The sequence below is a fragment of the Sphaeramia orbicularis genome, chromosome 9 (genome assembly GCF_902148855.1).
Source record: "Sphaeramia orbicularis chromosome 9, fSphaOr1.1, whole genome shotgun sequence".
NCBI classification, from domain to species: domain Eukaryota; kingdom Metazoa; phylum Chordata; class Actinopteri; order Kurtiformes; family Apogonidae; genus Sphaeramia; species Sphaeramia orbicularis.
The window spans coordinates 32540840-32552296 of NC_043965.1; the positions used below are offsets into that span (position 1 = coordinate 32540840).

The following is an 11457-nucleotide window of genomic DNA, read 5'->3' on the forward strand; positions in this document are numbered from 1 at the left end:
TAAAATATTGTTCTCATTTTACATATGAGGCAAATTTGTATCATTACAGCTCACTGATCAGTATTATCAGTCCTTGTAAGGTCTGTTTTATATGATATGACCAGCATTAAAATTGCTGTTGAAACAAAAACTTCATTAAATAAATGAAATAAAACAATGATGCTAGTGATAACAGAGACTGCTAAATAATATTCAGAACAGATATATACATTTGTCACAAAGAATAGTATAAACTCTAAGACAAAATATCTTGTTTAACTAACAGAAAACTTTTCAATGTTATCTTAGATCAAAAAGCTCAAGGAACTGATCATTTCTTATGAAGTTAACTGAAATAATAAGTAATCCAATTAGATATCCAAAACCTTAACCCTAAGGAAAAAAAGTATATATGAATAAAAATAGATAAACTTAAATTTCTAACCAAATTTGAGTCTCAATTGGCCCCAATTTAGTAGCAGCTAGTTTTATTATTTTATTATTATTTTTGTATCATGTTTTATATCATCTTTATGATGCTTATGGGATCAAAAATGTTATCTTATCTTTGCAGAGAGTGGAGACTACAGAGAAAAGCAACTGCACCAGAGTCAAATAATACAACATTTTTAAATGAATGAATTTTTCTACATTGCATATCAGGAAAAAAATCTGAAAATGTCAGTAGCAGTAATCATAGAAAGGCTCAAAATTGGTTCAGACCAGGCTGGTAATTATTTCACTCCTACTACTACTACTACTACTAAAACTACATTAATGCAGAATTAACTCTTCTGAAACACTAACGATCTATCTCTGACGCATAGACCTCCCCGTAGATCATCCAATACGGTTGAAAGACAATGTCTCGGGCAAGATTCCAGGATGGCTCCTCGTTTGGTGACAGAATAGCCTTTCTGGACACCCCGAAGCTCAGCAGCACAATTGCCATCATCACCACAATGAAGAACATATTTCTGGTCTAAGCAAATACAAACAGAGGAATAAAGTAAGCAAAAAAACTCCATAAATTCTCTCCTTCACATTTACAAATATTGTAGAGTACCAACTCACCATCTTGGTGATCATAGTGAGGTAAGGACCGGCATGCTGATTGACAGCCAGCAGATCCAAAACTCTGACAAACCAGAAGATAATATCCAGACAGTAGCTGAGACGTCCAGCAGTTTGGAAGGGACCAGGAACCAACCGCATCACCAGACCAACCAGGAAGAGGATGATGGCAATGAAGTCATTTATGTTCCAGTACTCTGAGAACCAAATCTTCAACTTTTGGCTTATTTTCCGCGGCTCTGACATGAGCACCTTATCATAAAGATGTTAAAAAAATCGTCAATATAAAGGAATTGTGACAGGAAAAGTTTAAACCTCTAATTACAAATGGCAAAATATTTAAGAACTGCTCTTTTCCACATAACAGATTCATTAATCATCCAATACAAGGTCTTACTCTTCCGTGCTTTACAAAATCTCTTTTTAACAGTGTAACTCCGTCCATAGACTGTTCTTTTACATGTTTCTTCTTGTTCTCTTACCTCTCTGGTTTTCTCTACAGCAGTAGACAAGATATACGCTATGACTAGCCACTCCTGAGCACTGGGTTGATCACCCATTTTCACCAGAACAGTGTAGGAGAACAACATTAGAAATGCTAAGTATGACATCTACAATGGAGAGAAGAGCACAAGAGAAAGTCCACATAGTTTATTTACTTAAACACAGATTTTACACTGCAGCAAAGGCATCAATTATCTGCATACTTGGCCATTACATCCAAAATTTCACCCAATCTGCATTACAAGTCTGGACAAAAATTAAGAGACGACTCAAAATTTCCAGACTTGAACCCCAATCAAAAACCCCTGCAATGCAATGAAAAAGAAAATGGCTTGTCATTAACCATCAAACAAAGCAGAGCTGCTTGCTTTTAATGCACTAGAAGTGACATAAAGCCCACTGCTGCAATGTAAAAGCCATGACACACTAAATATATGTCTAAAAATCAAGATTATTCCACTAAATATGGATGTTGTTTTTGTGTTCAGGTACATGGGCCAGACGTGGCCATCAAACAGGCCGGGGGGATCTGGCACCGTGTAGTTCCTGAACTCTTGCTAAGTTAAAACACTACTTTTGTGACCGTTGTGACTGTAGCCATTTTCTACAAATAAGCATTCTAAATGACAACAATTTTATTCAGAATTTGGGTTAAATCTTGTCTGTACTTTCTAGAATAAAGTAAACTTTATTCAGACACATAGCTATAAATAGTCTATTTATATAATCTATTATATAGTCTATTTCTATTGTCCTCTGACCTCTGATTAACAAAATATACATAACTCACTGTGTGGAACCAGAACTTGACAACCGGGGCTGTGTAGAATTCATATATCATTGTGATCCAGGACAGACACTGCTGGGTGATAGAGGACACAGTTTGTGAAACTGGAACAAAACATCTGTCATGGAAAGACAGGCCACGCTCTGCATCCTCAGTGCCCTGTGAGTGGAGAGAGGAAAACGTGACACTCCAGCATTTCATGTTCCAGCCTAAAAACAGCATGCAGAGTGAAGTATTTTACCATGTGATCAGTTTTCATGTCTGTTGCCACTGATTTTACAGATTCACGACCAAACAGCATTGCCTCATGGGACTGGGGCACATGGCACATTTCAGCTTTGCTTTTGAATTCCAGTAGCAAGATGGCAGGCGGCAGAAGGAGGCTCAGTATTATCTGAAAGATATGAATCAAGGCTCAACATATCTCTTCATTTCAAACTTCAAACTTTCGTTTTTATGTAAAGGCTGCCAGCAGTGGCTGCAAGAGTACATACATTCTTTAGTCAAGTAGAAGTACAGATAAAGACTCTGGTAAAAGTAAAGTTACTGATTCAACTTCTCTACTACAGTACAAGTGGAAAAAGTACAGGCTCTGAAATGTTAAGTATAAAAGTAGGACATTTCTATTAGCTGTTTCTGTGAAAAGCTCACTGAACCTCAGACTGTATTAACAATTCACTGAAAATGATGACTGCTAACTTTGTTCCAATATGCAAATATATTTTCATGTGAGCACCAAAACTTGAAACATCAGGACACCTCTATAACATAATGATGTCAAATAAAAATAAATTATAACTACCCTCAAATGTACCAAAAACTAAAGTTACAATACTTCAAAAAATTATAGTAGAAGTATTTGCACATCATTATTTTCCATAGCGCTATTGAATCTAGGTGGCCAGACACACAGCAGCAAAATGACTTGTGTTTCTTTGTGTGTGGTCAATATTTCAGCAAAGCAACTTCCTTACCTTTAAAAAGGAGTTCTTTCTCATGTTGAGTGGACCAGTCCAGAGATCGGTCAGGAGGGTCTGAGTGCATGAGTGAGATACAAACGGTCTATGTCCTGATGAAACAGCCATTTGCAGACATGTAAAGTGGCTCCATGCCTCCATCTCAGAGGTCAACAGCTTCATGGACATTTGTTCATTTTGACGAAATGCACAGTCCAGCACATCCACAGCCAGCTGCCCAAATTCACTGACACACAGACAAGTGTCAGATAACTACTTCATCTAAATTACTTGACACTTTGAATGTCATATTAACTGGGAATATTAATTATCATCGCATCAAACACAAACAAAATGTAGTTTTTTCCTTTGAAATTCTAACTTGCATTTAATGAGCAAATATACTTCTCCTCACAGTGAATATGTCTTGAATCGCTCTGAGATGTCGTCATCCATGCTGCTCTGCCGTGCCTCCAAGGCCATGGAGCGGTAAAGTTTACAGGCTACAGTAGCACGTGCCAGTGCTTCTTCACCATGCTGCCACAGGAATAGTGCCATCTGCTGTCGCTGCTGAAGCACCGCCCACACAAACAGGTCATTAAAGTTGAAGGGAACTAGAATTGGACTATCTCCGAGTCCAGGAGTCGATGTTATCTCTTGACTGCTCCCTGGTGATGTGTCTCGCTCCTTAATGATCAGATGTTAAGGGAGAAAAATGGATGCAAAAGAATGAGGACATATTAAGGTTAAGATGTTATTAAAATGTTGACACTGCAGTCCACTCATTGAAACACACCTTTGCTCTTCTCTATGAGATCATACTGAAACAATGTCAGTTAAAAAGGACTCACCTTTCGTTTGTAGGGCTGTGCAGTTCTAAAGAAATGCAGGTCTTGTGAACTCCTGCTCCTCTTTGTGACAGGTATCAATCCCCGTCTCTGTTTAGACACAAAGCTGGAACTGTCCCGTCTACCATTCTGTACAAACCAAAACAACAAGAAGAAGGATGGTAGCGTTTGTGAGGAAGACCAAACATGACAACAATTATTACACATATAAATATTACTGATTCGAAGCAATTTCTTCCAAAGACATTTATTAAAACACAGTACATCATGAAAAAGGAGTTTAGGTACTGGTGTTCACCTTGTCCTGTAGGCGACTGTAGGCTGCTCTGAAGTGTTTCCGTGTGTAACTGCTACGGTACGCTCCTCCGATGAGGTATTCTATTACCAGGCCCATGTCAATGAGAGACAGACGGTAGCCTATAGGCAAAGAAGTCTACAGGAACACAGAGAAATTAGGTACATATTTACATAAACTCCAGGTAAAGTCTATCCATTTATACCTATATATATGGATAGATCTATATGTGCTGTACACAAAAACAACTCATATCATTATCCTGAGTGATTACTAAATAAGTATGTGTTAGGTGTCTGTAACATATTGTTGTATTACTCAGTTCAACATGCTCTACCCACTTGTTTCACATCTTCAACGAGGTGGTGGAAAAAACGCTTCATCTGCCCCCGAGGCTGTAGAAAGGAATTGGAATAGTTTTTAGATAAAGGCTGACACAAAAAAAACTAAACAGAAAATGTTAACTATCAAAAAACAATACAAAAAAATCATAGTGGGTATTGTTTAACAGTATGGTAAAAACAAAACAAACATGTGCATGCACAGTAGCTGTTGTTAGACCATTAGTTTGGCTGCTGTGGGACATTATTATCCCTGATTTATGAATAAGTAAGTATACTTCGATACACAAAACACACTGGCAGTATGGAAAGAGCCAAGTGTGATGCAATGACGACAAAGGAGTGTTTGTGATCTCAAAAGCATCTTAAAACAACTGGGAAAATACCCTGAATGCAATTGCCCAGAAAACAAACAAACAGAGAAACGAAAGCTTAGAGCACACAGCTACCATCACAAACAAAAACAAAAGCCCAAAAAGGTATCCCAGAAAACCAAAAGAACAAACAGTGACAGGATATTCTGATCAACAGATCATTTAATAATGGTTTTTTAGCAATTAAGAGACGTCAGTTACAAATTTTAAAGGCGATAGAGCATTGCAAAAATTAAAGAAAACACAAAAAGGTTCATTATATTATAATACCGTGTTATAGAGCTCTTCAAGGCGCTCGACAGTGAGGAAGCGGCTCATTGTCATCCCATTGTCAATAAGCAGTTTGACAAAACTGACACGGTCCATCACCAGAGCATCCAGCATGGCCTGCTCCAGTGAACCTACCTAGAGACATTAATGCATAGTTACAACCACCATCAAACACAGTGGTATAACACCTATGAACACTTTAAAATAGTGTAGTACTCCTTTTACACTTTTGGTATGTAATTACACAATGTGGAGTTGTTTTTCTCTTAATCTGCCTCACCTGCCAATGCTGTCCATACACCAGCACATTTTTTTGTGCAATGTCAGCCCTGTCCCAGGCTAGGGCCATACTCAGCTGCTCTGCAGGACTGGCCTTGGTGCCTGTTCATCATATAGAACAACATGAACAAAAAAAATCCAGTCAGGTTCATTCCATTTGTTCAGACATAAGATCACACACCTATCTACGGTAACTCTAAAAACCTGTACAGCACAAAACATCTTCCACTTTCTACTCCTTGTTCTCATAGGAAAGATTACCAAGCAGTTGTGTAATATCACAGATGTTTTCAGTTAGACATACTACTGAGCCAGTCATAATAGGAGAGGACTGATAATACCAAACACATAGCAATGAGCATTTATTTTATCAGATTATACCTACGGTTTCCTGCCACAACATCTGATACTTCACAGTCATTCAGAATAAATGAGTACCTTTCAGGGTTGTAGTCAAAATAGCTGCATCTGGTGCCATGTGGTCCTCTGATTCAGAATCAAAGATGGTTATCTGTTGAAAATAGTGAAACAGCGTTAGTACACCATGTGTGTAGTCAAACTACCTTCAAAAATGCTTTCTTTACTTACAGACTGTCTGTGATCCATGCACTGCAGAAGGAGTGTGTAAAGGTGAACAGCTTCAGATCTCTCAATACCAAACACCTCTCCAATTCTGACAAGGAAGTCTTCTTTAATGTCTGCATCCAGCTCCCTAAAATGCATGTGTGGGCACATAAACAGAGCATAGTGAGCATTCAGCAAATAAAAACTGAAGCTACTCATGCAGTTGTTTCATTTCAAATAGTTTGATAATACCTGTTATTGGCTGTCTGCTTGTGTAAGAAGGCAAGCAGGTCAGCAGCTCTGCCTGATCCCTCAAAGACGAACACTGGTACAGGGGGTACACTACTAACATAGTCCAGCACCGTGGACACAATAGTAGGACCTCCCTCCACCACTACACACACTACAGGCACTCCTTGGTTCAGCCCTACAAAGAGAGAACAAGGTGACTTGTATAATCTGGTAAATTCAAAACAAATATACTGTGAAATACCTAAAGGTAGTCTCTTACAATCACACCTGAGCCATTCATTTGTAATTTCATCATTTTCCTGTTGTTGTTCATTCACTCATGATCTCATAATCATTGCTTTTAATTCACTTGACTATTGATACTCTAGTCTTGATCATTTAGAATACAGTCTCCATTGTGTTTATTAAACTACAGTGTCAAACTTAGCCCGGGCCAACTTCAATCAACTGTTGTTTAAACTGTTCCCTGATGAGTTTACAGGCAGACAGAATATCGCAGCCTTGTTGGTGTTAAACTCTGTCTCAACAACAGAGTGAAGTAAAACTAACCTCAACCAGCCCCAATTTGGACTTGGAAGACTTCTTCAACCTTTCACCAAACAAACTGCCAGTAGAGTAGCATAGAATTGCTCTATTCATGTGCATATGATTTAACACTAGAATTTACACCATATTCTTGTTGCACTCTAAATCATACTTCAATCTTATTGCACTGTAATTATGATAATTTTAAGAAGTCTGTACTTTTTTTTTTATATTTCAACCTTTCATTGTTTAAGCATGTTTTTATTTTCCTTTGGATGCCCAGTTTATTTACGTAAAGCATGCTGAATTCTGAATGAAACACACCATGCAAATGAACAAATAAACTTGCCTTGCCTCATGCACAGCAGGTCTGTTATTATTCACTATTATTATATAGCAAACATAAAGTAAAGGCAGAAAAATGGTCTGACTTAATCAAAATCCTTGGTTTCTCTTTGACATATATTCTTGAGTCCATATTTTTAATCAGATGTATCCACGATGCTGAAAAAAATCTGCATTGTTTCAACCTGTATGTATGGTGTAAGTTTGAAAGTTTTCTAAACCACACAAAATTTGGATTGGTATGGAAGAGGTCTTATCAGAAACAATCAGGTACTCACTGGCAATATAAACTCACAGTTTCACAACAGTACGTTTCTGCATGTATATTTGTGAATAAATGTATTGTAATTGAATCATGAACACTGGATATAGTAAGATTTTAGAGGACATTTAGTGACAATGGCATGTAACAAATTATTTTTATCAAGATTTTTCTAGAGACTGCAGTTTTACTGCAGAGACTTTCAGGGGGTCCAAAGAATCCTACGGGACCTGCTCTTATTTTCCCACCCTGGTTACAACCATTGAGTTATTCACACATCGTGTATGCATGAAACTCACGTGGGTGTATCCTCTGGAGCTGGATGTGTTTCTCCAGCTTGGTTCTGAGACCATGCTGGCACCCATGTTTACCCATTGTTCCATCATCCACCAATAGGAAGTGAGAGTGAAACCTGTTTAGACCATCCCGTTTGCTCAGAGGGTTCCCCAGCGGCTGGTAGGGCCTAAACACCTGAACAAAGTCACATCAAGAACTGAGTTGAAACACTGAAGCACAGAGATGTTTAAACACGAAACACTAAAGTGGAATAATCTCATTTAACAATAAACAAGACTTTACTACACACATCTCTGCCTATGAGATCCGTGTTGTTGTCAGTCACTCCCCATGGTGTGATCCCAACAGTGCTTCTCTTCCTGAGGTCATGGCCCCCAAATTTTTTCATAGCCTCACCTACATACTTAGACACACCTAGAGAAGATGGAAAGAGCTGCTTCAAAAACATACAAACAAACAAACAGATTATATGACATTCATTTCTAATACATACCAGTATTAATTCCATCAGTGAGAATCCATGCTCCTGTGCTGAGAGCAGCAGTCATCAGCCCTTTGCTAAAGGCCTGATTGACTTTAGGGGGCAGAATAAAGTTGTCTGAGCCCCCCTGGACAGTCAGTAGAAGTTTGGGTCTCTCCATCTGCCACTCCCTCAGCATCAGCTGGAGAATAACCTCTGGCTTTGAGTCCACAGCCAAACGCACATACTGCAGAAGCAATAATGGTTAACACTCACATATTGCTGTTACTAACAATTTGTCACTGGTTTGTTGCCATTAACAAAAACTGAGACTAAACCTATGAGAGAACAAGTTTTCATCTTCATCAAATACTAAATAAAAACAATAATGAAAAATGCATGATGATCTCAAAACAAACTAGAATAGCGGATAAAGTCAGCTTTGTTTACATTTTCTTCCAGTATTAATAGTCCATGGTTCATTGTACAAGAATAAAAAGCCTTTCAACAATATAGAACCTCTAAAGTGGTTTTGTAACTCATATTTGATGTCATGCATGCTTTCAACCAACTTTTGTGAGCTTCATAGTGGCTTAAAAACTCAAACAAATACTAAAACTGATTAAGAAAAAACAACACCCAAAAACCAGGCCAAAGAAAAAATAAAACTACTGGTGCACTGAAAAACATTAAAGTGAAGTAAAAAAAAAAAAAAAAAAAAAAAAAAAAACAGATAAAAAGATAAAAATAAACAGTAATGAAAATTTGTTTGAGTAGAAACTATGACCTTCTGTCTTTGGAATAATGCCTGTTTAAGAAAATTATTAAAACCTAATTCACATCTATTTTGGTTTCAGGAGTAGCTGAATTACTTTTAGAATAATCCTGTATAGATAAAAAAGGATATTAGATATCTAAATTTGATATTTGGAATTTTTTTGTTAAGCATTTGAAATAAACATGTTGTCACTATACTCACAGACCTTGGCCCGACACACACGTGTGGCAGTGTCTTCGAAGTCTACAGTTCCATAGGCGTTGGTGGGACTGGCTATGGTGTGACGCTCCACAGACCAGTCCTCATCCAAGTCCTGACCGGGACCAGGATGGAAGGATATGGGGGGAGCAGAATACTGCCAGGAGTGCTCCGACATCAGGCGGCCACAGCAGCATCTGGTCGAACAAAGGATGTGTGAGTGAATAGGAGGGTAAGCAGAGGTCATATTGCATGTACTTTTGATTGATCTTGTCTTGTCAAAATGACTGTGAGAAACAGATGCAGACGGAAAGACAAATACATTTACACATATACCGACAGTCGGTATATGTGTAAAGGGTATAAAGATCTAAATCTAAATGTGGTATTTCCTCTGTGCTTTGGGTGATAGAGCAACAAGAGACAACCACCAAATATAAACCCTAGGCTGCAGCGAACACAAACATCTAAACGTGGCAGTAAATAAGTTAATGAGTTATTGAACCTCACCCACCACAAAACCAATCCAGATGCATGGAAAGAAAGAAAGAAAGAAAGAAAGAAAGAAAGAAAGAAAGAAAGACAGAAAGAAAGAAGAAAGAAAGAAAGAAAGAAAGAAAGAAAGAAAGAAAGAAAGAAAGACAGAAAGAAAGAAAGAAAGAAAGAAAGAAAGAAAGAAAGAAAGAAAGAAAGAAAGAAAGAAAGAAAGATTCACTATAATAGGTGGAGACATGGGGGCATGTAGTGGGATTAGAAGATAATGTAAAGACAACTCAGAAATTATACCTGATCAAGTTCTGGCATACTTGACACACTGGAATACATCTGTAAGAAAAAAGAAATGCCACATTACCAGAGAATGCACATGGTGGTTATTCCTGGAAGGAAAGGCTGCATGCCAAACATTTCTGCTCCCGGAAAAACGTTGTTTTCATGCACGGTTGTGAATATGGCACTATGCTGCAAAGTAAAGGAGCTTTCAGTTCTATTGAGAATCATTCAATCTGATACTTAAAATATTTTTTGGCAGCTCATCAATGCAATCAGTTTCCAGTTTACCTGTGATGGTCCCGAGAGGAAGAGATAAACTTTACACACTCTCTCTTGAAGAATGTTTCCTCAATCCAAGACTTTCGTGACTGGAATACAACAAGAAAATGTTTACTTACAGTTGGAAAGAAACCATCAAGCAGCTAAGCACTACATTGTGTAATTCAATGTCAAAATGATCCTCCAGCAAAAAAAGGAAAAAAAAACTTCCTAGAAAAAGTAATCAGTGACCTTCTCAGTAAAGCTCATGGCAGTGTCTGGATGAAGCATTCATGCTGGACTCATGGAAAACTGCAGGTCCCTCCCTGCAGGTCTCTCTAAACCTGAAGTACACTCACAAACTCTGGCTGGACGTCAGACATTACAGCCAACCTGTAATTTAACTTCACAGTCGCCTTTTTGTTCACTCTCCCTGTTCTTTCATTACTCCTGCTGCTTTTTCCTGTCACATTTAACAATAGCTACACCAAGTGGAGCAATGTTGATAGGAAACATACAAACATCCCCTTCCTGAGGCACAGGGTCTGGAGATGATGCCACTCCCTCTTCCTTGTAGCAGACTATGTCAAAGCTAAACAGAGCTGTGTAGTACAACCAGAAACAATGTAGCTCACAGCATTTCTACAAGAAATGCAATTATTTTGATTGGCTTGAGCTGCAGCAGCTGTTTTAGTATTCACTCAACAATGTAACAATACCATTAGTAGAGTTGTATAAAGATTCCTAGCCAGCTTGTACAATAACAGCATTTACATCATTAGGGTAACGGAGTTAGGGCTGAGAGGGTCAAAATTGTTCAAATCAGAATTAAATTTTTCTCAACATTTATCACACTAAAGGTCATGACATTACCCTTTTCAAGTCAAAAGGCTGACTTTTGGTACTGAGTGAAACTTAAAGAAACAAGACAGTAATTTGTAGTTTTAAATGACTTTTTTTCAAAATTAAAATATGCAGGATTTTCCCTGTCATTAATAATTATAACACTTAGCCAAAGTGTAGCAACTAGGTATTCTTCC

General features: G+C 37.9%; 1 protein-coding gene across 1 annotated transcript in view; it reads right to left on the minus strand.

Moving 5' to 3' along the window:
* Positions 1–10875, minus strand: part of trpm6 (transient receptor potential cation channel, subfamily M, member 6) — a 26629-nt gene extending 15754 nt beyond the window's left edge. Inside the window, exons 1-22 of the mRNA XM_030143956.1 lie at positions 10670–10875; positions 10448–10527; positions 10175–10213; positions 9396–9585; positions 8446–8659; positions 8242–8366; positions 7955–8126; positions 6524–6698; positions 6296–6419; positions 6146–6218; positions 5709–5809; positions 5429–5563; positions 4785–4838; positions 4447–4581; positions 4152–4277; positions 3716–3987; positions 3319–3547; positions 2586–2738; positions 2348–2503; positions 1536–1664; positions 1054–1305; positions 787–961 (exon numbers count right to left, since the gene is read on the minus strand). Coding sequence (XP_029999816.1) covers positions 787–961; positions 1054–1305; positions 1536–1664; positions 2348–2503; positions 2586–2738; positions 3319–3547; positions 3716–3987; positions 4152–4277; positions 4447–4581; positions 4785–4838; positions 5429–5563; positions 5709–5809; positions 6146–6218; positions 6296–6419; positions 6524–6698; positions 7955–8126; positions 8242–8366; positions 8446–8659; positions 9396–9585; positions 10175–10213; positions 10448–10527; positions 10670–10708 — 3148 coding nt within the window. The 5' untranslated portion in view covers positions 10709–10875. The remainder of the gene's footprint in view (positions 1–786; positions 962–1053; positions 1306–1535; positions 1665–2347; positions 2504–2585; positions 2739–3318; positions 3548–3715; positions 3988–4151; positions 4278–4446; positions 4582–4784; positions 4839–5428; positions 5564–5708; positions 5810–6145; positions 6219–6295; positions 6420–6523; positions 6699–7954; positions 8127–8241; positions 8367–8445; positions 8660–9395; positions 9586–10174; positions 10214–10447; positions 10528–10669) is intronic.
* Positions 10876–11457: the final 582 nt, after the last annotated feature.